This window comes from Pholcus phalangioides, unplaced genomic scaffold, assembly GCF_987345545.1.
Source record: "Pholcus phalangioides strain wild (caught in Gottingen) unplaced genomic scaffold, Ppha-v1.0 ptg000003l_1, whole genome shotgun sequence".
Classification (NCBI taxonomy): Eukaryota; Metazoa; Arthropoda; class Arachnida; order Araneae; family Pholcidae; genus Pholcus; species Pholcus phalangioides.
This window is the reverse complement of record NW_028301596.1, coordinates 45,190,415-45,218,383: the sequence shown is the minus strand read 5'-3', so window position 1 is coordinate 45,218,383 and position 27,969 is coordinate 45,190,415. Positions and strand designations below refer to the sequence as shown.

Sequence of the window (27,969 nt, the reverse complement as noted above, 5' to 3'; positions counted from 1 at the left end):
ATATGGAATTACATTAAAAGCATTTTTATAATACCGACATATTTTTCTCTTGTCATAGTAATGCGCAGTGCATTTATTTATGGAGTAAAAAAATAAAATCAAAACACAATGTGGGGCCCAAGACCCTGCCAGCCCCCTACTCCCACCTTGCGTGATCCATGACATCAACTGATGGGCTATTGACAGTCATCAGTCAGATATTCATCTACAATGCTGTGCAATGCGTGAGCAAGACATGTTAAGGGGGCACAGGACTCCACATGAAGCATGTGGAGAAACACTGTTCTAATTTATTCTCAGCTATTTCTTATACATGAGTTTGCTTTCGTCTAGAACCCCTTACAATTTTCATGCGAATTTGATGGTATGTTGACCGCCACTCAGTGCCGTCTTAAGGCATGGACCCACCCTGGCACGGCCCGGGGGGGGGGGGCCTGAAGTGAAGAGGGGCCTCACAAAAATGAGATCTGGTTGAAATTTTCGAGAATTTTTTTGGTAGGGCCTCAGAAAAATCTATTGGCCCGGGGGCCCATGATAAGACGGCCCTGCCGCCACTGTAGCTGAAAGCTATACCCAGATGAGAGATGAAAATCCTTTGTCATTTGTATACCTAACACCAATTTTCCTATCTCAGGCACTTGAGTGTAAACGTATTCGCGTTCAAATGGGGTCAGCAAGGGGAAAGGGCTTGTTGATAAGAATAAATACTAAGGGGTTGAAGATTAAAAAAACACTTTTGAAGTTCTCGATGCTGTAATATTCAAGTTCTACAAAATAAGACCTCTAAAATTCACGAATAAACATACAACGATGTTAAAATAAGCATTTAAGACATTGAACATTGAAGGACCGGACATTTAAGACAGAAAAAAATTCAAAAAGGCATTTTTCATTAATTCAAAAATGTTTGAAAGTAAGCAAAAAAAAACAAAAAAACAAAAAAAACTGGCATTTATGGCATTTTGCTTGAACTTCCGGGTTCTACTCATTTCGCTCTTTTTATAATAATTTGCTAAATAAATATGTATAAATATATTTTTTCGTATCGTTTGGAGTGGAATTTATTTCCGACTGAAATTTATTTTCTCTTTCGCATATACGATGAAATAACGGTGCTTGGAGCTACCTGACAAATTAGCATAGCTTGCTGCAACGAGAGGAGTGGGGAGGCAGTTGCTCAATATTTTTTCCGAAAATCACTTCGTAAGCATTTCTAAAAGTTGACCAGAAATTCGATTCAGAAGGTGTTAGCTACGTACATTATATTTACTTTTCGTGGACGGAAAACACTATTTTGAATTAGTTTCACCATCGGCATATGATGAAACGCCGCCACAACATCGATCGATGACCATTTTATAGTTCGATTTTATACCAGTAACATTACTTCTATGAAATTTTAAAAGAGGTAGAGCAAAATATATGTATTTTTAAAACAAGGTGAGTATAAACATTATTTTTTTCCCCATTTAAACTACACTCGAAAGTTTCTTTGCCGAAACCTATAGTACGTCGCAAAAGTATATAGACAATCGTTTTTCTTGAAAAGCAGATCAACCGATCCGCATTTGTAGCTCAAATGTTTTACACATGAATCTCATTACAGTAAAGACATTTCACAATAGTTGAACAGAACTTTTTCAATAAATGAATTAACAAAAATTGAAAATTAAAAACGGCCTGTCTCAAAAGTATAGACTTCATTCGAAAAAAACTTGCAAAGCAAGAGATCGTGGTGTTCATAGGCGTACGCAGAATTTTCTCAAGGGGGCGAGATTCAATTTTTTCTTCTTCTCAAGCGGGGGTTTACGACGTTTTTCCGGCAAAATAACACTATAATCTCGGTTTGGGGGGGGGGGGGGTTAGAACCCCAAAATCCCTCTTTGCGTACGCCTTTATAACGTAAGGGATACCGTAACCTCCTTTACACCGTAAGGGATGTGGCTAAAATCTGACGTTTAAAGTTTGAAGGGTGTGACTGACAAAGATAACAGGGCTCAGCAGATCAGGCATATGTATAAAATATTATCTAAAAGTGATAGAGAGAGAGTGTTGAAGTGAAATCGTGAATTGGGAGACCTAAAGTGACCTTTGATCTTTGAAGACCGGACACACCCCGCTTCCTATCTCATAGAGATATCGAAGCGTTCCCGGAGGATGGGTATATCCGGAAACCTAAAGTGACCACAGATAGGATGAACAGAGATATTTAGCGTTTGGCATCTGGCGAGAAATTGCTTGTGCATCAAATTTCACGAAGCTTATCAATTCCTATATCAAAGGACACTGTTCACCACCGTTTGCAGTTCAGGAGTAGGCATATAACGTTCACCATGATAAAATAACTCTATTGATATTGAGTTGTTTTATCATGGTAAACGTTGGGCATTTCATAGATCTCTCCAATAAATGTTTGCATGCCTCTCCCCAACTAGGGAACGTTAACCAATGGAAGGCCCTGTCGGTAAACGTATATTGATAATAAGGCATAAGACTTGTATTTTTGATATCACATATCAAAAACTCATATCAATAAAATAACTGTATTGAACGGAACTTGATATTGAACGGAAGTAAATTACTTTGTATCAGTCCGGGGTTGTGAGCGGTTTTATCTATTGATATTGTAAGATATTTATGTAACAGGCAAAGAGTGGTTTTTCATTCTCAAACAGGAGCATTTTTTTTTTGGTAAGAAAAATTCACATGACCTGTGGGCATTACACAATTTTCACCTATGTAGCAGTCTCGCATCACATGTTACGATGCATTCAAAAATGCACCTTCCATACAGTATCATGTAAGTTTAAGGACGATACAAAAAAATGTTCTCAGAGTGGGAGAAGTAGGTAGGGTAAGTCTTCGCTGGCACCAACAAAGTAGTATCGCCACGTGGGTCCTTGAATTTATGAGTATTCCATACATCACAACTGAAAATATTTTCTAAGTTTTGTACATTTTTGTGAAAGAGCTTTTTCCGTATATTATTTAAACGTTCACAAGGCTATTTTTGGCATTTCTACCGATTTTGTTTCTCCTAAAATTTCACAGTTATGAAATTTTCTTGTAGCAGTTGTGTGTGATGATATACGTATTATAGTATCTATAAAGCCACGTGTAGCATATATGGTGACCCATTGTGGTATCTTGGCAGACCGTTGCTCAATTTGGTAATGCTAAATATAAATTCATGGAGAGAGAAAGAGAAAAAGAAGAGAGAGAAATTTGTTCAGCCGTCTCTTTTCTAATCTTATGTGTCCGTGTTTCTTTCTTGTTCTTTCATCCTTTGTTTCTTCAGACAACCGATGCTTTCTTTTGATAGATGAAACATAGTAATAAAGCGATGGTTATGTGCTTTATTATTTCACGGTTATGCAAACACTTCTTCTTACCTGCCCAAATACACACATACTTACACACACACCCACTGGAAATCACGTGACGTTTATACGTACTACATATTCATGAGAAAAAGTCCCGAAATGTGATCACGGGCCCTCTTTCTCTCCCATCGATTGCTGGAGACGCCGCACGTTTCCTCTGCTGTTACTACTACTGCTGAGAACAATAGCTTCAGTTTTTTGACTGCGTCTCACTGTGCGGTCTGTGCAGTGAATAAAGGTATGAGATATGCTTGTTCTCAAATTACAATTTGAATGAATTGTACTGTATATTATTACATAGAGCGTTTCTTCAACCTATGGGTCCACAGACCAGAGGTGGTCTGCAAGAAGTTTTGAAAATTTAATTCCGAATAAACAAAAATCATTCAGTTATATCCAACTAATATTAATGATATTCACGTAGGTTCTATTATAAATTCAGCCCATATTTACTAAATTAGTGGTCCGTCGAATCGTTTCAGAAATTTCAGTGGTCCTTAGATGCAGAAAGGTTGAGAAATGCGTTTCTATATCAGACATTATATGAATAATTTTTGTACATAATGCCAGTCATGCCAGTCATTAATCATTATTGGACGCATATTAATACGCATGTTGAATACTAATACGGTTCAACGAGCAGTTATATTTCACTGTATTTTGCTGAGTAGCTACTCTTTGTTCTGTGTATTTTAGATTGTCCCCACGACATAAAGTTGCACAGGAAGTGCAACTGGACTCACCTAAAACTAAAGTAACCAGATCCCAAAACAGAAACAAAAACACGTGCAAGTACACCCCGGGAAACGTCATTTGAATATGTTTACAATGGATGGCACCACCTTCTCAGACCGAAACAAAACCACTTGCATCATTTTTAAGAGAATATTGTTCCGTCGCAGATCTCTCGCACTTTCTCGCCACCGACTTGAGATGCGTAAAAACCCCACAAGAAGGAAGATGTGAGAATGAAGAAACGGTGTTTTATTTAGAGCAACTAGAATTCCTGCTAAACTACAGCAACCATTCGTACACACGTATTCCGTCCTTCCGGTTATTCAGTCCGAGTCCATAGAATCTCGCTCTTCTATTCGAACAATCGCATTACTCGCGTATCTTATATGCGTTAAGAAACCTTTTCAAAAATTTCTACTCTTAGTAACATTGCCCCCTCCTTGACAGTTGCTCGTCCCGGGCAATGTAGTCCTCAAATCGGTGAGTCCTCTGTAATCCTTGTGATAATAAGCAAGTCTGTTGACATGGACCACCTTTGACTTCAGTGTCCTTTGAATCCACACCACGACGTTGTTCAGTTCCTTCATGACACGATAATGTTCTTCCTATGAAGTCTGGAGTTTCGGACATCATCCTTTTCGCGTTTCAGATTCCAAAGAAAGACAAGATCTCCCTCCTTAAAGTCGTGAGACGTGGTCTTCTCGTTGTAGCGAACTCCCACCTTCTCGGAGCCGAGGTTGATCCCGTCCCCGGCGATGCGATGCACATCCTCGAGGTGCTCCTCGAGTTCCTCGATGTATTCTTCTGTAGGAAGAGGAGCATCGGGTGGTCGCGCAAGTAGCATATCTCTTGGCAGCCGAAGATCCGTCCCCATGAGTATCTGTGACGGTTTGAATCCGGTGCTCTCGTGGACGGCACTCCTATAGGCCAGCAAGAAAACCAGTAACTTGGAATCTCAATCATGTTGGTACTTTGACACGAACAGCGAAAAGTGATCCAGGATGGTTATGTTGAATCTCTCCATCATCCCGTCGGATTCCGGATGAAGCGGAGTAGTTCACGTCTTTTCCACACCCAAAAGTTTGCACATCCCAAGGAACACAGCTGACATAAAGTTTCTTCCCTGATCGAAATAGATCAGCGTGGGGACTCCGAATCGAGACATCCAAGTCTACACCAACACTAGCGCCAGCGTATCTGCTTTCTGATCGGGAACGAGAAATGCTTCCGGGCCCTTGATGAAACAGTCCATCACCACAAGTATGTGCTTGTTACCATCGGGGTTTTAGGGCAACGGTCCCAGAATGGCCAGGGCAATTCCTTTGAATGGTGGTACAAACGTTGTCACGTTGAAGATGGGCACGTGTCCGCTTCGGAGGTCCTTTTCGGGCGGCACAGGCGTCATAGTTCTTGCACCCACTTTTCCCCCATTGGTTCTGCACTTTTTCCAATAGAATCGTGCACGAACCTTCTGTAGCGTTCTGGTGATGCCAAAATGTCCATCGGTCGGGCTTCCGTAAAACTCTTTCAAAGCTTCTTCTACACGGCATCCGGGTATCATGAGTTGCCATCGGAAAGAATTTACGGTTTCTGACTCCCAACGACGGTAAAGCATGCCGTTCCTCATCTCCAAGGAGTCTTAAAGGGCCCAATATCTCTTGGTAGTCGGATTGGAAAAGGCGACGTCTTGCCACGCTGGTCTGTTCCCTGTAGATTCCTTCCAGTGCATGTCACTCGTATGTCAGGATCTTCCAGCTGTGTCTTTCGGGTATTCTCGTCGCTCCAAGGATCTTCGCTCAACTTCTGAGACGTTAACTGTCTCACCGCAGGCCCGTATTTCTCTTCTGCTTTGATAAAATGGCAGCAGCTCTGAGGGCATGGTTCTTCGATAAGACACCAGCATCTCTACTCTATGCTCCATTACGATGCTGGATCCCTCTAATCCGGAAACCTGGACTTCTGAAGAGAACGGTTCTGATACCGCCATTGTCCATGTCCCCGTTGAGGATTCCTGCTTCTGGAATGGCCATCAGCGGAAGTACTTCGTCATGATCATCTCCGAATAGGACGATGTGTTCTGTTAACATGTGCGACTTTTTTTTTCTTCAAACCGAGCACAACTCAGGTCTATCGCCATGGGTAATTTACTACCTATTGTTTTCCTGGTCATTTCACAGCTGCGATTTATACGCCGGACGGGTGCCGAACACATAGACGGAGATAGACTTTAAGTCTGGGGGGGGCAAGGTCATTACTGCTGGGGGGGGGGCACGATGATAATGATGTCAATTCATATACCTACATATACATTAGATCTGCCCACTCCACTTTTGATGCTGGGGGGGGGGGGCACCCCCCCCCCCCCATAAAGGGCTCCAACTTTATCTGGAGCCCTTTTTCTTTCCCCCTTATTGTGTAGCTCTGGTGTTCTCAAAAACTTTCCACCCACGGTGCCCCTTTCTCTCATCAACGCTTATCTAAAGCAGTTAAACAAAGAATTGTTTAAAAAAACTTTTGCCCGGGCGCCGTGTCTCACAGTTTGAGAACCCCCGTTGTAGCTCCATTAGAGCTTCGGGCTGCTGCAAACCCTGACAAATGTTCAGTACCGATTGAAGCGAAATAGCGTATGAACAATTTTCTCTGACTAACTACCTGTTTACACAGCTTTCGAAGATGTCTATAAAACCGAAACAAACCAGTGATAACATGGCATCTTCAAACCCTTATTCTCTTAGGTTCTTTACCACGGCTGAGTTTTTTTTTGTTCATTATCCGTGAAATTTATTTTACTTTAGACAATAGACCGTAAGAGATAAATATATGCAATGATATTTTCTTCTTCACTAACTTCATCACTTTTATATGAAAAGAATATTACAACTCTGTTTTAAAAATAATTTCATGATTTTCCTTGGTTCAAAAAATAACCGTCGTCACGCTTTTCCTATAAAATTTTAATGTACAGTCGAATCCCGTTTTAATGAACACTGTTATAGCGAAAATCTCGTTGTAACAAAAACTTTTCTGATCCTTAAAATAAGTTTTCGTAAGAGCAATATATTGCGAATTCGATATTACGAAATGAAAAATCCGTTGTAACAAACTCAAAAACAAGTTTCGGGAAATCAACAAAAGACTAAAGAATGTTCTAAAAATGATCCCGGAAAATCGGTTTCAGAGAATTAACTTGCTGGGGAAGAAGGATTGTTCTTGTATGGCTTGTGGGGAGGAAATTTTAACCAATATGGTGCGTCAAAAATAAACAAAATCGGTGGTAAGAAAGTGCTAAAAACACGTTAGGAATGTTTCATATTTCTTGTTTCAAAATGAGTGACCTCGAAAAGAAAGTTTTAGGGCAAAACTTAAGATCATTTCTGAAATTGATGCTGGATCATGGCCCCCACATCCTGATGCGGGGCCCCTAGGATGGGACCTTTGGCGGGCCCCCAGACCATACTTTTTAGTGGACCCCTTTATAGTGAATTCATGGCGTGAAAAAACAAAAAAATGATGAGAATCGTCCCGGGCCCTGTCAGCCTCCCCCTTGTGGGGGCCATGTGCTGGATTAAATGAAAACAATGTGATATATTAAAGTACGGCATATCTCCATCTACTCCTTCAGCATTTTTGAAAAATCGGACCAAGTTGAAATTTCACATTTAAACTGCAGTTGTAGGATCCCATGAAAAAAAAAAACTGGACTTTCAAATTTTTAAGAAGTGGATGTAGCTGTCTTTACAGGACATTCGTTCAAGACATTTTCCAGAAATACACATGATGGCATCAGGACATTCATTCCTAAACTGTGCCAGTTACCAGCCCACTCATATGAGAAAACACTTTGGAATCCGCATGTGCTTTTGGATGCAAAATCTTTCAAGCTTTACACGCGTATACTTTAGTTTAGACATTTAGAGGATTTACTGTTTTCGGCTTCGACAATACTTGTACAAAAAAAAAAACCGTATTACTACCCCTGGCAGAAAGTGTTCGTTAACCCATAAAAACACTAGCAATGCTGCGTTTAAAACGCAAAAAACAAAATTAAAAAAATTAAACTTTAATTAAACAAAATTTTAAACTTTTCTCTTGTTCTTCTCCAGACGAATTTATAGTAGCTATCTCCAGTCCCCAAGCCGACTGCCTCTGATTCCTCCACTGGGAATCAAACCACCGTCCACTCGCGATCTCGGCGAGGGTGCTAGACCACTACGCTACGGAAGGAACGAACCTCTTCCGTTGCTTAGTGGTCTCGCAGAATGGTTCCCAATCTGAGGCCTTGCGGTCTTGAGATATTCTGGGGATCCAAGACAGGGGACTAGGTGGGAATAGGTGGGTCTGTTACCCGGGCGCTGGACCAGATGGGGGTGCGAATTTCCCCCTCTAATTTCTGCCTCAACATTACAAGGGGGTGAAAAAAGCGTGCCTGTCCCGGCATAGTTAGGGCCCTGGGTTGGTCAGTCAACATAATTTGGGCCCCCCCCAAAAAATTATCTGGCCCAGAATAAATACCCAACTTGCGTGAAAATGCAAAAATGAGGGCCAAAGCATGGGCGAAGAAACGGGGTTGGGGGGGGGGGAGCGTCAAAGGTGGAACCGACTGATCTAATGTATATGCTTATATATGAACTGATAACATCATTATCATGGCTCCCCCCTCCAGCAATAATCATCATCACCCCCCCCCCCCCCAGATTTTGAAGTCTATCTCCACCTATGGGCCAGAGCCGTGTTAGTTAACGACTCTTTGGGGCTCAGCAACATGTGTTCCCGAAAGAGAGGCCATAGGGCCATTGGGACCACGACCATACTGTATATGGGGCCGTTCAAGTATTACGTCAGCAAATTTTTAGTCATTTTTCACTCCGTCGCTCCCCCTTTTCAACAAAACTCTGACCCACCTTTTTCCCCCTTGTCAGCTCTGTCCCCCCCCTCTAACGCATATTGGTGGGATCAGAGATGTACGCGGACGACGATTAAAAATTTATTTTTTTAATGCAAGAAATATTTAAAAAAATTAAAATTTCGAAAGAAAATGCCTTTATGTGTTATTATAATCAATTTTTGTTAATTTCAATGTTATTTGAAGGCTAAGAAATCAAAATTTCTTTATGAAAAATACATTGCGACCCACCCTCTAAGTCATATATGTTAAACCCATGGTCCGCGGACCAAATGTGGCCCCGGGGTTATCTGAGTTTAGATATATATTTCATCTAAGGCCCCTTTCACACGGAGCGGATGCGGATGCGGACGCGGATGCGGATGCGGAAGCGGGTCCGCATACCCTTTCACACGAGCACTGAAGATGCGGGTGTTTCGCCCGCATCTTTAGGTTGAAATTCGTGCATAAAAACTATTTTTTCGCAATTTTTGTAATTATTTTTCTCCTTCACACCTGATTCAGTGGCCATAGGCAGCCTAGAGGCATTCTTTGGTGGTTTAGTCTAGAGCCACATAGAATATGGGAATAAAGATGTCTTAATTCCGATCCTCACAAGTAGTCGATGGGAGAAAATGTCTTCAAATATTTTCAAAACATTTTGAAAAAAAAAATCCGTCTTTCCGGAAAAATATGAAAGAAAAATTCCAAAAACATCCAAAACTAATATGTTCCTAAAAAAAAAATTCAGGAGATATCAAAGAATTTGCAAGTACAAAAAAAGGGGAGGGGTGGGAACGTTCAAAATGTCTGTGCTTAGAAATATTCACATCACAATTCTGTCTTAGGCCGGGATTACAGTATAAAAGTTTTATAAAAGTTAGTTTATAAAACTTGAAAAATGCAACCGATAGGCCGATCAGTTAAGTTCGCTCGAATGTAACAGATATGTTTATTGGTTACATTTTTCAAGTTTTATAGTGTAATACCAGCCTTAGGCCGGGATTACACTATAAAAGTTTTGTAAAAGCTCTTTGATAAAACGTGAAAAATTCAACCAATATTATCTTATTAGTTGAATTTTTTGAATACAAAATGTGTGTGTGTGTGTGCACCGGTTGCATTTTCTTGAATGCAACCGATGCGCCTATTGGTTGAATTTTTCAACTTTCATAAAAGTTCTTTTATAAAACTTTATAGTATAATCCCGGCCGGATTACACTATAAAAATTTTATAACAATTATTTAAAAAAAAGCAACTAATAAATTTATCGGTTGCATTAGAGCAAATGCAACCGATAAATTTATTAGTTGCTTTTTTCAAGTTTTATAAAATAACTTTCATAAACCTTTTATAGTGAAATCCCATCCTTAGATTAGTCATTTCTGAAATATAAAATTTCATTTTTTAAGTTTATAGACTGAATATCGAGTAAAATATACTTGTAGGTATGGGGGGAACCACCAAAAATATTCAAGTGCTAGGGTCTTCAAACGTCTTAATCCGGCCCTGAGTGAACACCGTACGTGGATAACGTTGTTTAATAAAAGTATTTTTTTTTTAAGTTTGAAAAAATTAAAAGATTGAAAATTAAAAAAAATAATAAATATTTAAAAAAATAACAAATATTTAAAAAAATAACAAATATTTAAAAAAATAACAAATATTTAAAAAAATAACAAATATTTAAAAAAATAACAAATATTTAAAATAATATTTCAAATATTTATAATTTTTTAAATAATTTTAAAAATTTAAAAATAAAAAAATTAATATTTTTAAATTAAATTTAAAAGTTATTAAAGTATGTAGTCAATTAAATATTCGTAATGAACAGAACGGCTTATAATTTTGGTCCCGTCAGTGGCCCTTGTTGGCAGGTTTTATTGTATAAAATTGTGAAATATGGACAAAAGGCAGTTAAAGTTGCTATATCTCCATCTCAGAAGGAAACGAAGGGATACACGTATGTGGGTACATCGTATTTGATGAACAGGGACCCTCACATGGTGTTTTTAAGGGTATTTATGGCAAATAATTAAAAAAATTCCGTGCAAAATCACCTTCAAAAAATAGCCAAAGATGCGGACGAATTCGCTCCGCATCCGCATCGTCTGAATAGCTCCGAATAAACCTATTGTCAAAACTTCTATGTGCGGATGCGGAGCCCGCACTTAGGCCCCTTTCACACGGAGCGGATGCGGATGCGGACGCGGATGCGGGTGCGGAAGCGGGTCCGCATACCCTTTCACACGAGCACTGAAGATGCGGGTGTTTCGCCCGCATCTTTAGGTTGAAATTCGTGCATAAAAACTATTTTTTCGCAATTTTTGTAACTGTTTTTCTCCTTCACCCCTGATTCAGTGCCCATATGCAGCCTAGAGGTATTCTTTGAAGGTTTAGTCTAGAGCCACATAGAATATGGGAATAAAGATATCTTCATTCCGATCCTCACAAGTAGTCGATGGGAGAAAATGTCTTAAAATATTTTCAAAAGATTTTGAAAACAAATCTGTCTTTCCGGAAAAATATGAAAGAAAAATTCCAAAAACACATCCAATGTTCGAAAAATCCAATCCAAAAACATCCGAAACTAATATGTTCCTAAAAAAAAAATTCAGGAGATATCAAAGAATTTGCAAGTAGAAAAAAAGGGGAGGGGTGGGGACGTTCAAAATGTCTGTGCTTAGAAATATTCACATCACAATTCTGTCTTAGGCCGGGATTACAGTATAAAAGTTTTATAAAAGTTAGTTTATAAAACTTGAAAAATGCAACCGATAGGCCGATCAGTTAAGTTCGTTCGAATGTAACAGATGTGTTTATTGATTACATTTTTCAAGTTTTATAGTGTAATACCAGCCTTAGGCCGGGATTACACTATAAAAGTTTTGTAAAAGCTCTTTGATAAAACGTGAAAAATTCAACCAATATTATCTTATTGGTTGAATTTTTTGAATGCAAAATGTGTGTGCGTGTGCACCGGTTGCATTTTCTGGAATGCAACCGATGCGCCTATTGGTTGAATTTTTCAACTTTCATAAAAGTTCTTTTATAAAACTTTATAGTATAATCCCGGCCGGATTACACTATAAAAATTTTATAACAATTATTTAAAAAAAAGCACCTAATAAATTTATCGGTTGCATTAGAGCAAATGCAACCGATAAATTTATTAGTTGCTTTTTTCAAGTTTTATAAAATAACTTTCATAAACCTTTTATAGTGAAATCCCATCCTTAGATTAGTCATTTCTGAAATATAAAATTTCATTTTTTCAAGTTTATAGACTGAATATCGTGTAAAATAAACTTGTAGGTATCGGGGGAACCACCAAAAATATTCAAGTGCTAGGGTCTTCAAACGACTTAATCCGGCCCTGAGTGAACGTCGTACGGGGATAACGTTGTTTATAAAAGTATTTTTTTTAAAGTTTAAAAAAATTAACAGATTAAAAATTTAAAAAAATAACAAATATTTAAAATAATATTTCAGATATTTTTTAAATAATTTAAAAAATTTAAAAAGAAAAAAATTAAAATTTTTAAATTAAATTTAAAAGTTATTAAAGTATGTAGTCAATTAAATATTCGTAATGCACAGAACGGCTTATCATTTTTGTTCCGTCAGTGGCCGTTGTTGGCAGGTTTTATTGTATAAAATTGTAAAGTATGGACAAAAGGCAGTTAAAGTTGCTATATCTCAATCTCAGAACGAAACAAAGGGATAGACGTATGTAGGTACATTATATTAATGAGCAGGGACCATCATATGGTGTTTTATGATGGTCATTTTATCATTATGGCAAATAATTAAAAAAAATTCCGTGAAAAATCACCTTCAAAAAGTACCCAAAGATGCGGACGAATTCGCTCCGCATCCGCATCGTCTGAATAGCCCCGAATAAACCTATTGTCAAAACTTCTATGTGCGGATGCGGAGCCCGCACTTAGGTTTTGACACATGCGGACGACGTCCGGACCCGCATGAACATTTCCTAGGTGCGGAGATTTTTCGGCTCGTCTGAAAGGCGCAGTATATTCCAATTGTTAAAACTTCTTCCGGACCCGCATCCGCGTCCGCATCCGCATCCGCTCCGTGTGAAAGGGCCCTTAGGTTTTGACACATGCGGACGACGTCCGGACCCGCATGAACATTTCCTAGGTGCGGAGATTTTTCGGCTCGTCTGAAAGGCGCAGTATATTCCAATTGTTAAAACTTCTTCCGGACCCGCATCCGCATCCGCTCCGTGTGAAAGGGCCCTAAGAGCTTAGTTCATTTTTACAAAATCAGGTTTGAAGTGGCCTGCCACTTGAATAACGCCCCCTATACAAAAAAAAGGGAACCCTAAATCGGTAAAACCATATTTAACAAAAATGTAAATCGTGACGAAAAATATCCAACCTACAGGAGAGGAAAAAACCCCCGAAACCCTCTGAATTAGTTTTCCCATCAATTATACAAATCTCATAATTTCCTCATCATTTTGATCATTTTTGTCGCACCACGGTCATTTTCTGCACACGAGGGCTAATTAGACCGGGACCTACAATTTATTGCCGATTCCGAACGGCAAGCTTGTTTTTTATACTCATCGAGAGGTTGGTGCGTTAACCCCTTGATGGGGGACTCCCTGCGGTAGCAATTTTTTGCTGCGGTCATGTCGCCGTTTTTTTTTTTTTTTGTTGTACCCCTGTGCCAGGAAAGTTTTCTGACAAGGACGAACCGGGTATCGAACTCGTGATACCTCTAAATATCCTCCGGTACTTTAGGCGAGTATCTTATCGACCGGGCTACCGCGCCCCCATAATTTCCTGCCCTTTTTCTTTTAAATGTTTGAGACGGCGTGAACTCGGAAATCTTCAAAAGTAAACAAACCAGAAATAAAAAAAAACGAAAAATACAGCGAGTTCTGCAAAACACGGCAAAATTTCACAAACAACTAATATTAACTATATAATTTTATTAATTATTTTTTTATTTAATTTTCGTACTTGAAATTACAAATGAATAATAATAAATAAAATTTTAAACAATTATAACTAAAAAAAAAAAATTAAAAAAACAGTTTATAGTTGTTTATAAAACCAACAGATGTCGCTGAAAGTATACGTTTTTTTTTCCCCTCTGCGGATGTTTGTTGTGATGTGATCATCCGGCGCACGTGTTCGTGATGAAGAATTCCGATGACATGAATCTCACTGGCTGGGATGTTTCATAACTGAAAATAAAACTACCTTGTAAACAATTGATTCACACGCTTAGAGGCTTTCGTATACGTACGTATTTTATATTGATGTGAGCGCACCGTTTCATTTAAGGAATCTTAACTATGGTTTTTTCCCCTCAATTTATAGATTATTTATTCACTTGCGTTTAATGTCCAATTTGTTTATATATATGCCGAGTTGAACTCTAGTGAAACCATTATGTTAAAAGAGCTCGTGGAAATTTGAAGCAGCTGTGTCTGTTTCCTATGTACTGGGCCGTCTTAACAACACCATAGGAGCTACCCACTACCTGAATAGTTTTTGATTACCGATTTGTATAATTACTTTCGAAAAATTACAATACCTAATCCCAGCATCACGGATCTCCCTTCCCCCCCCCCAACTAAACACTTGAGTGCTTCATATGGATTCATGTGATACCGACCATATGGACAGTCCTGCCTGTGTTTCCAAGTATGAGAGTAAAGTTTTAATGTTGAAGAAGCCCGCAGGGTAGATAGCCTGTGCTGTCTTAATGCATGGGTCCACTCGGGTACCGCCTGAAGGGCCTTCTGATTCTGAGATTCCCCCCCCCTCCCCCCACCAGGGCTGCAACTAGATGCTTGGTCATCCGGGGCAAGCGCACATTTTGACGCCACCTTGTAATGTTGAAGGAGAGGTTTCAGAATGAAATTTGCACCTCCTCTGGTCTAGCGCCTGGGGCACGAGACCTGCCTGCTCCCCCTAGGTGTGGCCCTGGCCCCATTGTAATCTCGGAGACTGTATTAAGGCCCATTTACATGCATCAAGTGATTTAGAAGTTAACTAAATTTTTCAAGTTGTCAAGTACTTTAAAACATATACAGACAATAAGGGCTGTTTATGCATAGTTTAGTTGGTAAGTGATTTAGTTGTTTAGTAAATGAACCCGATTCTATTTTTCCCGGCTAAGTAGACGCATGCGCCAGTGGGCCTCCTATAAAAATTATCCAATGAGCATTCACTGAATCCATTTAACGTGTGGACCCTTTTTTTGAGAACTTATCAACTTGAAATTTAGTTAACTACTTAATCACTTAATGCATGTAAACAGGCCTTTACTCATTGAACATGGCCAGTCTCTGTCACTTAACCCTTGAATTGCATGGCGGGGTCATTTTGTACCCCATGCGTTGCTCTTGTCACTCCTTGAGAATGAAGTACACCTGGTCCATCTCTTGTTATCAGTATCTTTCAAGCTTTTTGTTTGCGGGTGTTTGATAAATTTATGATGCTCTTTTGTTTTGTCTTTCTTTATATCATTGGTCAAAGTTTCCATGGGGTATGAAATAACACCCCCCCCCTCCCCCACCACTTGTGTAAAGCTTTTCTTGTCTGACTGTCTAAATGTTCATATTGGAATGACATCTTGGAAAGTGTCAGAAAAACAAGTATTTTCTTAACCATTCAAGAATATGTATCCATAAAAAAAAGGGTAAAAGGGTAAAATTTGAGCGAGCCAAGGATGCATATTTAGGCTAAGTAACGAGCACGATAACATGAGAGCTAAGGCGTTTATGACAATAAGAATTGAAATGTCATGTCGCTAAAAAGGTAAGGGTAGCACTTTGGCTTGAGAAACATTCCAATGGCCATTGAAAAATGTTGAAAGGGCAACACAAAAAAAACCAGCCAATTTGGCTTTAACATCGTTCACTGAATCATAGCCACATTTCTTAGCCAACAGCTGTGATTTGGCGGTCATAATCACTGTAATCTCATCTTATGCCTCTTGTTTGAAAATGGCTCAAAACTGAACCAAGGAGAAACAGTTGTTTTTATTTGCGCAGTTTTTGCATGTTTTTATACATAATCGTGGTCAGAGATATGGTGGGGGGGGGGGGCAGCATCAAAGGTGATGCCTACTGATCTAATGTATATGTGTCTATATGAATTGACATCATGATCATCCCCCTCCCCCAGACTTTCACGTCTATCTCTACCTATGTGCATTATTATTTAAATAACATATCTTTGCGTGACTGATTGTTTCGCAAATAGTAGTTCAGAAATGATGTTGGTTAAATATAATGCTAGATGAAAAGGATTTTTATAGAGGGAATTTCCAAATTGAGGTTCATGTCTCTATTCTGTTATTGTACCATGTATATTCACAGCTACAGTGGAACCTCCCTTAATGGACACTCCCCGTTAGCGGACACCTGTTAATGAACACTTTTTGATCCCCAGTCCCGTGGAATAGAACTTTAATGTATTTCACTTCCTGTTAGTGGGTGGATACTCTTGATAGTGGACAGTAAAATCAGGCGAACTCAAAATTTTTTTTCAAAACACTAATTTGTGAGTTTTTGTTCATAAATTGAGAATTTATCATATTCAAAGGTGATTAAGTGTAGTCCCAAGCTCATATTGGTAAATATGGTAATTCATCAATTAATTACTTGATTAACAGAACATAACTATTGTCCAGGATGCTGATTCCGAATGGTAATGGTGGTTTTGTTTACACTTGTTGATATGTATGAAGAAAGCCAACATTACAGATAATGTTGTTTTGAACATTTATTTCTTCTCTTCGTACTTAATTTAATTTTTATTGCAAAATATGTGTAGTGCAAGTATCACATGGGCCTATGGGTAAAAAGAATTAATTGGTTTAATGAAGAAAAGAAGGGTTATAAATTTTTCTATATTTATCAGAGTTTTCAACTTTTTTTTGGGAACTATCCATAATTGCCAGTAAAAGTGATAAAGGAAGTGAAATTTAATCAAAATTTCTTTATTGAGACAATTGATGATTATGCATAACCACCGGTGTATCACTTTTACACACAGTAACGTATAAGAACCAGTTGCAACCAAATCCAAACGTCGTATAAATGTGAAAGTCATATAAACGAGGTAGTAGACACTCCATAAAAGTTTTGATCCCATGAGTGTCTATTGAGAGGTTTTACTGTATATGGGTCATTCCCCGAAAAAGTATACATTCTACTTTTTTGAAATGAAAAATTCAAGGTTGAATTTTCAAAGTGAAATTGATCTCAAATTATAGCAAATGATTTGAAGCTTAATATTTTATAAATATTTTTCACTTTAATTTTGCAATAATATTTTATTTTTTCAGTTTTATGATTGAAAGTCATGGATTTTGTCCACTCTGTTAAAGAAAACATATCTCTGTAAAAAAAATCAGTATTTTATTGCTTACACATATGCTGAAAAAAAAGCAGTTGAAAAAATTTTTTTCCCATCGTTTTGATGGTTTTTTTTTGTTGAAATAACACATAGAAATGTTTATTTTTTACATATATTTAGGTACTCAAAATCAAAACTTTTTATTTCATGCAGACAATACGTTGGTAATATATAATTTAACATTTTAGTTTGAAGTGTTCCTAAAATGTTTTGTCCATGAACTGCAAAAATGCTTCCCGTAACAGAGTGGACACCATTGCAACAGAGTGCACAGAAATGTTTAACCAAGACAAAGATATCTCAAATATAGATATTTCTAATAGGCTATGCTAAGCCTATTCTAAATAGGCTATGCAAATAGACCTTTTTTCTCTCAAAAATTATATACAAAATGTGATAGATGACCCAGAGACTCCTCTATAACCTTTGGAAAACGCCTGCCCCATGGCAACATTCAAAAAACATGCACCCCATCACTTGTAGTTTGAATTTTGGTCTGGTAAAATGTTTAAAATTTGGTCGAAGTAGACACTGGATTTCAAATTTTTTTTGTTAAAATTGAATGGTGATTTGATGTTGGTATAAATCTCGTGTTTATGCCTCTCACATTAGTGAATGTACTGGGGGGAAAGCGCCTGGAAATACAAATAATATCAGGAAGATAATGGTTCTATCCCATAAAATACAGACTGTATTGTCATATAATGAACCTTTACTAATATTGGAATGCCCCTTATGACACATCTCCTGGATCTGCGCCTGGCAGTGAGATTTTAACTATCTGTGCTACTTTACTTTTGTATTTAACTTAAAAAATAAAATGATAGAAAATGTTTTAAAGAGTTCAAAATGAATAGATAACTTATTAAATTTAACTTAAAACTTCAAAACCTCTTAACTACGAAAACCTTAATTCATAGTTTCCATTCTGTTGCGTTTCTTGAGTTTTTGGAAGACGTAACAGAGTGGACGAATTTGCCTGAATTATAATTTTTTCATTATAAACTTAAATGATTGATGAAAACTTTTTTTTATATTTTGAAGCATATCTCCATGTACTATCACTTGAGCTGATATAGATGAAAAAAAATTAATTATTCGTGATAATGACGTAACAGAGTGGACATCCAACAGAGAAAAATCTGGTACGAAAGACAAAACGTGAATATTAAGTCATTTTTGCGAAAGTCAAATCCAAATTTTTTGATCAAGCATTAAAAGTGAACCTTTCAATGAGCTCAAAAGTGTTATCAGATTCCATCTGGTATAAAAATATATTTCCCAAATGACCGTAAGAGAGTGGACATTTTAAAATAGGAAAAATACCTGGATGCGAACAAAAAAAACTTTTTTTAAAAATTTTATTGTCATCTGTGGCCATAGGTGTACGCAGAATTTTCTTGAGGGAGGGTTTTCAGATTTTTTTCCTTCTGAGGGTTTTTTTTGTAAATTTTTTCCTGCAAAATAACACTATAACCTTGGTTGGGGGAGGGTTGAATCCCAAAATCCCCCCCTTTGCATACGCCAATGTCTATGGCACATATATGAAATGGGCGCGGTAGCCCAGGTCGATAAGATATTCGCCTAAAGTACCACAGGATGTTTAGAGGTGTCCCGAGTTTGATACCCGGTTCATCCTTGTCAGAAAACTTTCCTGATACATTAGTACAACAGAAATGGTGACATGACAGCAGAAAAAATTTCTACCGCAGGGAGTCCCCCTCTCATCGAGGGGTTAACGTACCAACCTCTTGATGAGTATAAAAAAAACAAGTCTGCTGTTCGGAATCAGCAATAAATTGTAGGTCCTGGTCTGATTAGCTCTCATGTGCAGAAAATGACCATGGTGCAACAAAAATGATCAAACGATATATGAAATGTGATACCAAGTTTTTTGAAAAAAAATTTCAGAGAGAGATTTTTACCAAGTGTCTTTGTTTAACACTTTTTTCGAGCTGAGACAGCCAGATTTTGACTTTTTGGTGCAAACAATGATTTAAAAAAAATAGATACCAACTGAAAAAAACTTAAGAAATGCCATTTGGCAGAATTAAATGAAGTACCAGACAACAAATTTAAATTACTACCAGAGTGCTCTGAAATTTTGTAAAAAAAAATTATAATGTCTCGAAAACAGTTTGTAACACTTTTTTTGGGAAATGACCCATATATACCTACCTACTCATTTGTGAAGTACTGGAATCAGTGTGTGGTGATTTGATTATTAACATAGTTTATCATCGTGAGGATAGTAGCATTAAATAAAAATGAATGATATAAACACCTGTATCTCTTCAAACTAGATCTATTTTTTGAAGAACATTGGTTGAAGTTATAATAGGTAGGTTGTGAGACAATTTCGGTGATTTTTCTTGAAATGATCGCGTCAAAAACAATAACCAAAAACGACAAAAGGAAAAATATTACACAATTTCATTGGTCAGAGTTACCAAAAAACTGAATGATTGGCAAATGAAATTGTGAAATTTGATGTGTACCTGATACTTCACTTAGCAATGAAGATATGAACGACAGCAGTGATCCTCAGAATTCACAACAGACTTACACCTTCACCACACACACCAACTTCGGCCATATCACTATAGTGCAATTTATTGCCATAAGAAGCTGGGTTGGAAATGAAAGCATCATCTTTGCTGGTTGCCTCAAGTTCATCAGGGAAAATATCTTGTTATCTATATTATTCCCTTGGTTTAACCTTTGACCTGATGGCAATGGTAGATGAACATCTTACCACCATGCCACTCAGGCTAACAAAAATACTGTTATAAAATCGTTGACTTTACAGTGGGGGGCAGCAAAATTTTGGTTTGTTCCCCCTGAAAAAAATAATATTTACAGTTCTTGCTCAAGTATCCTGAACCCCCAGGTTCGGGTATCAGTGATAATATTAATAAGTATTATCATTTTATTTCATTATAAGTACAATCAGAGATTATCATATTATCAATTTCTTTTGTTAGATTTTTGAAGAGAAGATGAAGTCACTGATTTTGTTTTCGATTCTACTCCTGTGCGTTTCAAATGCTTCTGCCGGAAAAAGAAAACCACCCAGACAAACTTCAAGAGGGTAAATATCTTTTCTGCTTTGAATATTTATCTGCCATTCATTATCGAGTGGCAGTTCATGATTTTATAAAGAGATAGAATCAGATTTATATTACATTCAATATAATATTGAATTAACCAAGATTTTGATAAACAGAAATAACAGTGGAACTAATTTAGGTAGAAACAATGAAGTGATGAAGGAAGCTTTGTATAGTGTCACTTTTAGCTGGCATTTTTGTATACCGTAGTTCAGATTTAATGGGATTTCCAAAAGAAAAACCTTGAAAAAATTAATATAAAAAATGCAAGAAAGTAGAAAGTAAGTGCAAGTAGAACCACAAAACCATTGTAAGCAGCGAGCGTATGAGAGCAGTGAAGTACTTCACTGCTCTCATATTACGAGATAATGTTCTTGGACAGGGATGGCTTGATCAAGGGTGCAAGGGGTGTGGTGCACTTGGGCAGCAGGATGTTAGCGGTGGCAGCTTAGGCTTTAAGTCAGACACAAAATTTTTGAAAAATTTCCAGTAGTAAAAATTCATTATATCATGCTTTTGAGCCATACCTTGATGACAAAGATGTTGAGAAAACTTGAGATAGCAAATAGGGTCCAAGACTGTAATACCAGAAACAAGAATGCACTCTGTCAAAAGTGGGGCAAGTGTGCATTTTGATGTCCCCACAAACTCTGTAATTTTTCTAGAATGGTAAAATAAAGGCAAAAGAACAATTCTGCTTATTACTTGTGCAGCTCTGGAGCACCAGAAATGAATTTGAATAAATTTATTAATTAAACTCACTTTGATCAGCCACCTCGTCGGGCATTTTGCCTGTTGTGGCGTTGTATTTGTATTTGTATTTGATGAAAAAGAATGAAATGTGAATGAATGAATGAATTGAAAGATGAAATAAAACTCACCTTGTTATACTTCCTCTTCACAGGCAGTGGCGTCTGAGCCAGAGATGCTGTGGGTGACTGGAATTTTAACATGTGTCTGAGCACCTCCCTCCCCCCAGAAGTAGTTACATTAAAATCTCTACATAAAGCTTAAAACGAGCAGTTTATGGGATATGTTTTAAGGATAAGTGTAAGTGATAATCATGCCCCCCCCCCCCTAACAGGGGCAGTGCTTTAGCTCTGGATAATTGTGGCAATTTTTATTTTTTCACGCTATGAATTCCATACTCAGCTGTGGTGGGGATCGACAAGTTATCTGACATAATTAAGAATGCTAAAATAATCCTGGACCTGTTGTGCAGAATTGTTGTCTTTAAGGGTGACAGGTAAGCTTCAGTCGCTCCTGCTCTTGGACGAAGGATGATTGTCAATCTCTTGCTGAACAGAGGGATGAGAATGCAAAATTGAGATAAGCAACTGACCAATCAGAATTTTTAAAAATGACTAATTCAACCTTTGAGTAACTTCCAATAAGACTCATTTACAAGATGCAAGATTGGGGGTTGAAACGAGTTGGTGTTTTGGTTAGTATAAAAACCTGCTCAGCAACTTTCTTTTTTGGGGCCTCCTACTGTTCACTTTGCCCCCATGGCCTTCTCATGTCTGTGTAGGGCTGTGCCCCAAAGCAAAATATGTCAAAAAGTGTGACATTCGTTGCAGAACAACCTCGGAAATAATTCTAAGGAAAGAACTTTTCTGCGTAGAAAAACACTATAACGAAATCTTTACAGCAGAACATTTTCAGTTAGATGAAGGCTCGTTGCAGAATGATGCAAAACATTCTGCTTTGGGGGAAAAGGGGGATGCAGACTAGCAGTACAAAATACAAGAGATGTGAGGGAAAAACTTCATTAAATCATATGTGAAACTTGGTTTTATCCATGTTCATTGTAAGTGTATCTGCTGTATAAAACGAATGTGGTAAATCGTTGTCCCTTTTCTTTAAAGGTTTACTGACACACAACAGTCACTGCCATCTCTGTTTTGAGAGGTCTGTCTCCTTCTCTTCAAAACACATTAGGATCGAATTGTGAACTGTGCTTGACGAGTATGAATGGGCTAGTATAAAGAAGGGGCACATCCGAGTGGCATGGTGGTAAGATGCTCATCTACCACTGTGAAGGTTGCCCCCAGGTTCAAACCAAAGGAAGAATATCGATAACAAGAAATTTTCCCTAACTAGCTAGATTTGACCACTGATGGATGGGGGTCTTCATTTCCAACCCAAGTCGTTAATGGTGGTAAATTGCAGTACAGCAATATGGTCGTAGTTGGTTTGTGGGGAAGTAAGTTTGTATAGGGAAGGAGAATATTTTTTTAATTGAGACTCAAAACCAATCTCTTGGAAAAGGGATGAGCTGTGACTGTTGCATGTTAACACATCTTTATCCATAACTGTCTGTTAACCAGGGTTCGTTTTTGTAGTGATTTGAATGTTTTGAAAAGTTTCTAATTGGTTGGGGGTAGCAAGAACATTTTAGCTCATTAGAATTAATGTTGCTAAAAAGGGCTTCATGGTAATTTTTGTTGTAAAGTAAACTCTCAACTATCCGGCCTAATATGGTGGAAGGGCAGGCTGGATAACAAAAACAGATTGGTACAGGCCGGAGCTCTATAAATACTCACTTCTTATTCCACCCATAAAATAAAAAAACAGATTTTTTATATGAAAATCCCCTGTTATTCGCCTTTTCTGAACTTAACTTCGCCACCTTAACTTTCTGAACTTAACCACCCACAAAAAAAAACCCAGCTTTTTTATATGAAAATCCCCTGTAATTCGTCTTTTCTGCAGGCCACTACTTTAGAAATGGATGAATTAAATATTTACAGTGGTTTAATTTCATATTTCCAACAATTCTGATCAGATTTCCAAGTTCAAAAATGCAATCTAGAAGTGTTGAACCAGTGTTTCCCAAAGTGAGCAATGGAATGGTCCGAGGAGGGTGATGGAACTATGGATTTAACATAGGATTCTATGGGTTTATTCGAGTTGGGGTGGGGTGCGATTCCCCCTTCTTCAGAAAACAATTTCTGAGGAAGGGGAAAGTGGAACAAAAAGTTTGGGAGACCGTTAAATTGGTGGGGAAAAAAAACCAACCTGATACCTAGAAAAAAAGAACTAAAAATGAGGTAAGTCTCAGCTTCAATAGTTCGCCAAAGGATTGTGAAGTCACAAAACTTTTAACTTGGGACTCTCTGACAACAATTCCAATGAAACCTTTTTACTCTTAAAATGAAAATTAATTGACTTTCACCACTGTAGCTTTTACTCATCTAAATGTTTGTTGTGTGCTGGACTTTTAACGTTTTAAAATTTAATAAAGAAAAAGGAAGTTTATGAATAAAAGTATCGTACACATTTTAAGATGATTTTTATGTCATTTATAAATTATAAATTTAATTGCAGGAAACAATCATGTATACTGTACAGCAGTGGTTCTCAACCTTTTTTTGTCCATGGCCCCCTTTCAACCATTTCTCATTCCTGTGGCCCCCTTGCGAACATGAATCATTTTCTACTCCCCCTTCCTTCTCCGCCCCCCCCCCGTTTTCTCATTTGAAGATAGTTATTCAAAAATTGTCTGAAGTATAAATATTTTTGAATTTAATTTGATTAATTTTTAATTTATGAAAATAACGAAAAAGCAAAATAAACACAATAGAATACAGTAAAAATAGAATGAATCCCTTGGGGTCACAAAGGTTCTGTATCATCGTAATGTTACTTTTTGTGAAGTTTATTGTTTTGTGTTTTTCTTAGTTTGATTTGTATGTTTTATGTGTTGTGTCAATCCAATTAAAAAAAAAATATTTTTAATCAATGTAAACTCTGCTCTTGAAGATGGCACAATGTCATCAAGTTACTGTACTGGATGAAATTTTTATTTCCAAATTAGTTTTTCTTTTGCGTGTAAAAGATTTGGTTTCATTGAGACATATCAGTTGTAGCTTCCAAAATATGCATTCTTATAATGATAAAAATCGCAAAAAGTGGTAGCAAGCAGTTTTGTTAATTTTATTCTTTTCTTGCGGATAAAAGTAGTAATGAGGGAGTAGCCACACAAATGAATCACAATTCAAAAGTTCAACTTTCCACACCGTTTTCAACAATAATACATGTATCAAGGATATAGGTGCATGTTGTAGTCCTATATTATGAATTTTAAAAAAAAACTACAATGCGTGTGAAAACTTTTTTAAATATTTGTTTGAACCATTCATTCCAGAGAAATCATGTACGCAGTGACAAAACTGTTCGTGTGAACATAATAATGATTCATTATCAGGATTTCAAGCCCATCGGAAATATAAATAATCAGATTTTCAAATAAGAAAATTATCAGTTTGTTGACTTCAATTTCGATACGGTGAAAATCTGATATTTCGTTGGATGACAAGCTTCCTTCAAGTGGCTTTTTGGTTCATAATGTGACCGCCCTCTCGCAGTCGAACGAAGCAACGTGCGTGTTGGCTTAAACACAACACAATATTTCACATAACAGTCCGTACTATATTTAATGTACGGGGCGCATAGGTAACGGGGCATATGGCATTTTACTGGCGAACCATTGGTCCTAGAGGCATGCTTCCAGTTGGAAAAAGTAACCGAATAATGTGTAGTACTCAGATATTTGATTCATGTTGCCAGGGGTTACAGAGTTATTAAAATAAAAATGTAAACTTTTTATACGGATACCCTATGCCCCCAAAACCCAATTGGAAAGTTGTTTCCTGGTCTCAGACAAAAAAATTCAACGTGTCTAAGTTCAAATTTTCACTGAGATATTCCAAGAAAGTTGGGAAAAAAACAGTATTAAATGAGTAAATGAGGGGAAACCATTTTACCCGCATTAAATGCTGTTTTTTCCCAAATTTCTTCAAGTTTTTGAATTCGCATATCTCGGTGAATATTGCACTTAGAAACGTGAAATTATTTTAGTTGGCATCGGGAAAGACAGAGCAACAACTTCTTAATTGGGTTCTTTGCCACACGGGGACGGTATAAAGAGTTTTTTTTTTTTTAAATTTTAGAGCTATACAACCCGGCTTTACAACATGAATGACATATCCGAGTTGGACACGTGATTTGGATACTTTTTCTAGTTGGGTATGTCTCTAAGATTAATGGCTCACCAGTAAAGTGTCATATGCCCTGTTACCCATGCAGCCTCCAAATACACGTAAAAAAATAGCTTGAGACGAAATACAGTCAACTCTCATTGTAACAAATACCATTACAACGGGAAAAATATCGTTTTAACGAAAACTTTTCTAATCCCTCGGATAGGTTTACATAGGAACAATATAAAAATCTGGAATTCCTTTGTAACGAAATTTCGTTATTACGAAGTGATTTCTGGGGTCTCTTGGAGTTCCGGTCTAATGGAGTTTGACCAAAGCGTATTAATAAAGGGTCTTTAATACGCTTTGGGTTTAACTGTATTTCCCCCCAAAAAAATCTGGCAGTAAAAATCTTTGCAGTAAAGTAATTGAACTTCAGCAATTTGATCTGAAAACAGTCCTTTTTATAATGATTATCCTTTTTACTTTTGTAAATTTAGGAAGGAAACAAAAGGAAGAAAGGGTGGGGGAGAAAAAGAAAAATGGCCAAGATGGGCTCGGTTGTGCGTAAATGCCTCGAAATTCCACTTGTGCGCAAGAGGATTCGTGCCTCACTCTCAGTTTTATGACAAAATTTCACATTTATGAGACGTATGACTACGGGCACGAGATTAATCTCTATATATATATAGCTTTCGATATTAAAATATTTCATTTATACGAAGAACAATTTCAATTATTTGACATTTTCATTTTGATTCAAACTCCAAATCTTTGGCATTTAGACATCATTTCCAACTGTCAAATCCAAGCAGTTTTTGCAGATTGTGAAAACGCGTCGCTGAATTGGTTTTGCATGCGTATTATCAACATTAAAACCATAAATTTTAGGTTGACAGATACAAAGAGACGCATTGAGCGGGTTATGGACATTTCAAAGTGAAGACTTACGTGAGAATTTATTGCACTTTTTTTAGAAATCAGGAGATGCAGTGAGTCTCTAATAAACGGATTTAAATTGCTTCAAATGTAGTCATACGTCGTTTTAGAATTTTCTTTCTAATGTCCAAAACATTGTTCTTGCAGGATAGGAAAATTGCATTGAAATTATTTAGGATGCTGCAGGCCAGTAGTAGGGCAGTTAAAAGGAAGCATTACAGTATCGATTAAAAAAACTTTAAAGATGTGGTGTCAATCGTGGAGGAAGTCCCAATACAGGGGCGGCTCGAGCTTACCTGCCACCCCTACTGGCGACCCTGCAAGGAGGCTGATAGGGATTCGGTGAAGGGCACCTGGAGATAAACCTGATTTTTTTTCAGAAGAAAGCCACACATAATTGTTTACCGTGCAAAATGTACGTGACCATACGTCCCGCTTTCGAAGTAGAAAATATTTTGTTCTAGAATTATTTTACCATTCTTAATAAATGCCAGATAACTTAATCCTTCAAAGAGCACTTATTTTTGTGAGCCATCATCACTTATCCTGTGAGGATGATATTTAACGGGGTAGTTTTTATTAAGAAAATTTTTTCAAAGGTGTTTCTGTTATTCCAGGGGCGGGACAAGTGAAAAACCAAAATTATCCTTTGCCTTCATTTGACTATTGGGGATCAAATTCTGAGTGAGGGTATGGACCCCTAGGCTGGGATCTTTCGCAGGCCCCCTCCCAGTCAGATTTCTCACGGCCCCTTCTATAGTTAATTTATAGCCTGAAAAAGCCAAAAAATTATGAGAATTATCCCGGACTTGTGGGGGCCATGGGTGAGGGAACCAAAATTGCCCTTGTAATAGAGTACAGGGGTGGTGCTTGACCACGCGACCCATTGCGGCCACACGGGGCACCGCTTGCTAAATCCGGGGTGAATGGGTAAAAAAAAATTCAATTTGCCAAAAAAAAAACCAAACTGTCGGCTCTGGAGAGGCGCAAAATCGGAAATGAAGGGCCGAAAAAATGTTTTGTTAGGAATTGTTTGGATAAATTGTGAGGGAGGGGCATGACCTTCCAAGGGTAGGGCTGACAGGGCTCCAGCTTGAGGCTCGGGACAAAATCCTTATAACTTTTCTTTTTTTTCACTCAATAAATTAACTGTAGAAGGGGCCCCATGGAAAATCGGGCATGGGCCTTATGAAAGATTCCCTGACGCAGGAGGTAGGGGCAATGGAGGAAGCAATAGGTAGGAGGTGCAAAAAATAAGTCCCACACGGGTACAGATTTTGTCTCGAGCTGCCCAGATAGATTTCATTCTTGGTATTACGATCAGAGGCCTTGTCTATTTTCTCAACGTTTCGTTGTCGAGGTATAGTAGGACTCAAAAGCGAGATGTCGTGAATTTTTACTGTGTTAAATTTTGTTGTCTTAAGTAAAGTCTACGCTGCCGCCCCTACAACCTGCCGCCCGGGTGCACCGCACCCCTTGCACCCTCGCTTAAGCCTTAATATATAAAAGCCTTAATTATATGTCCC

At 37.7% G+C, this 27,969-nt stretch overlaps 1 protein-coding gene across 12 annotated transcripts in view; it reads left to right on the top strand.

Moving 5' to 3' along the window:
* The first annotated feature begins 3,464 nt into the window (after positions 1 to 3,464).
* LOC149088669 (ovostatin-like) overlaps positions 3,465 to 27,969 on the top strand; it is a 106,731-nt gene continuing 82,226 nt past the window's right edge. For 3 of the 12 annotated variants that reach the window (XM_089248716.1, XM_089248729.1, XM_089248700.1), the window contains exons 1-2: positions 3,487 to 3,621; positions 20,394 to 20,500. In XM_089248716.1, the coding sequence (XP_089104842.1) occupies positions 20,409 to 20,500 (92 nt within the window). In that variant the 5' untranslated portion in view covers positions 3,487 to 3,621; positions 20,394 to 20,408. Of the gene's footprint in view, positions 3,622 to 14,108; positions 14,281 to 20,393; positions 20,501 to 27,969 lie in introns of those variants that run through there. The other 9 variants (XM_089248758.1, XM_089248788.1, XM_089248748.1 and 6 more) reach the window with 5 other exon arrangements.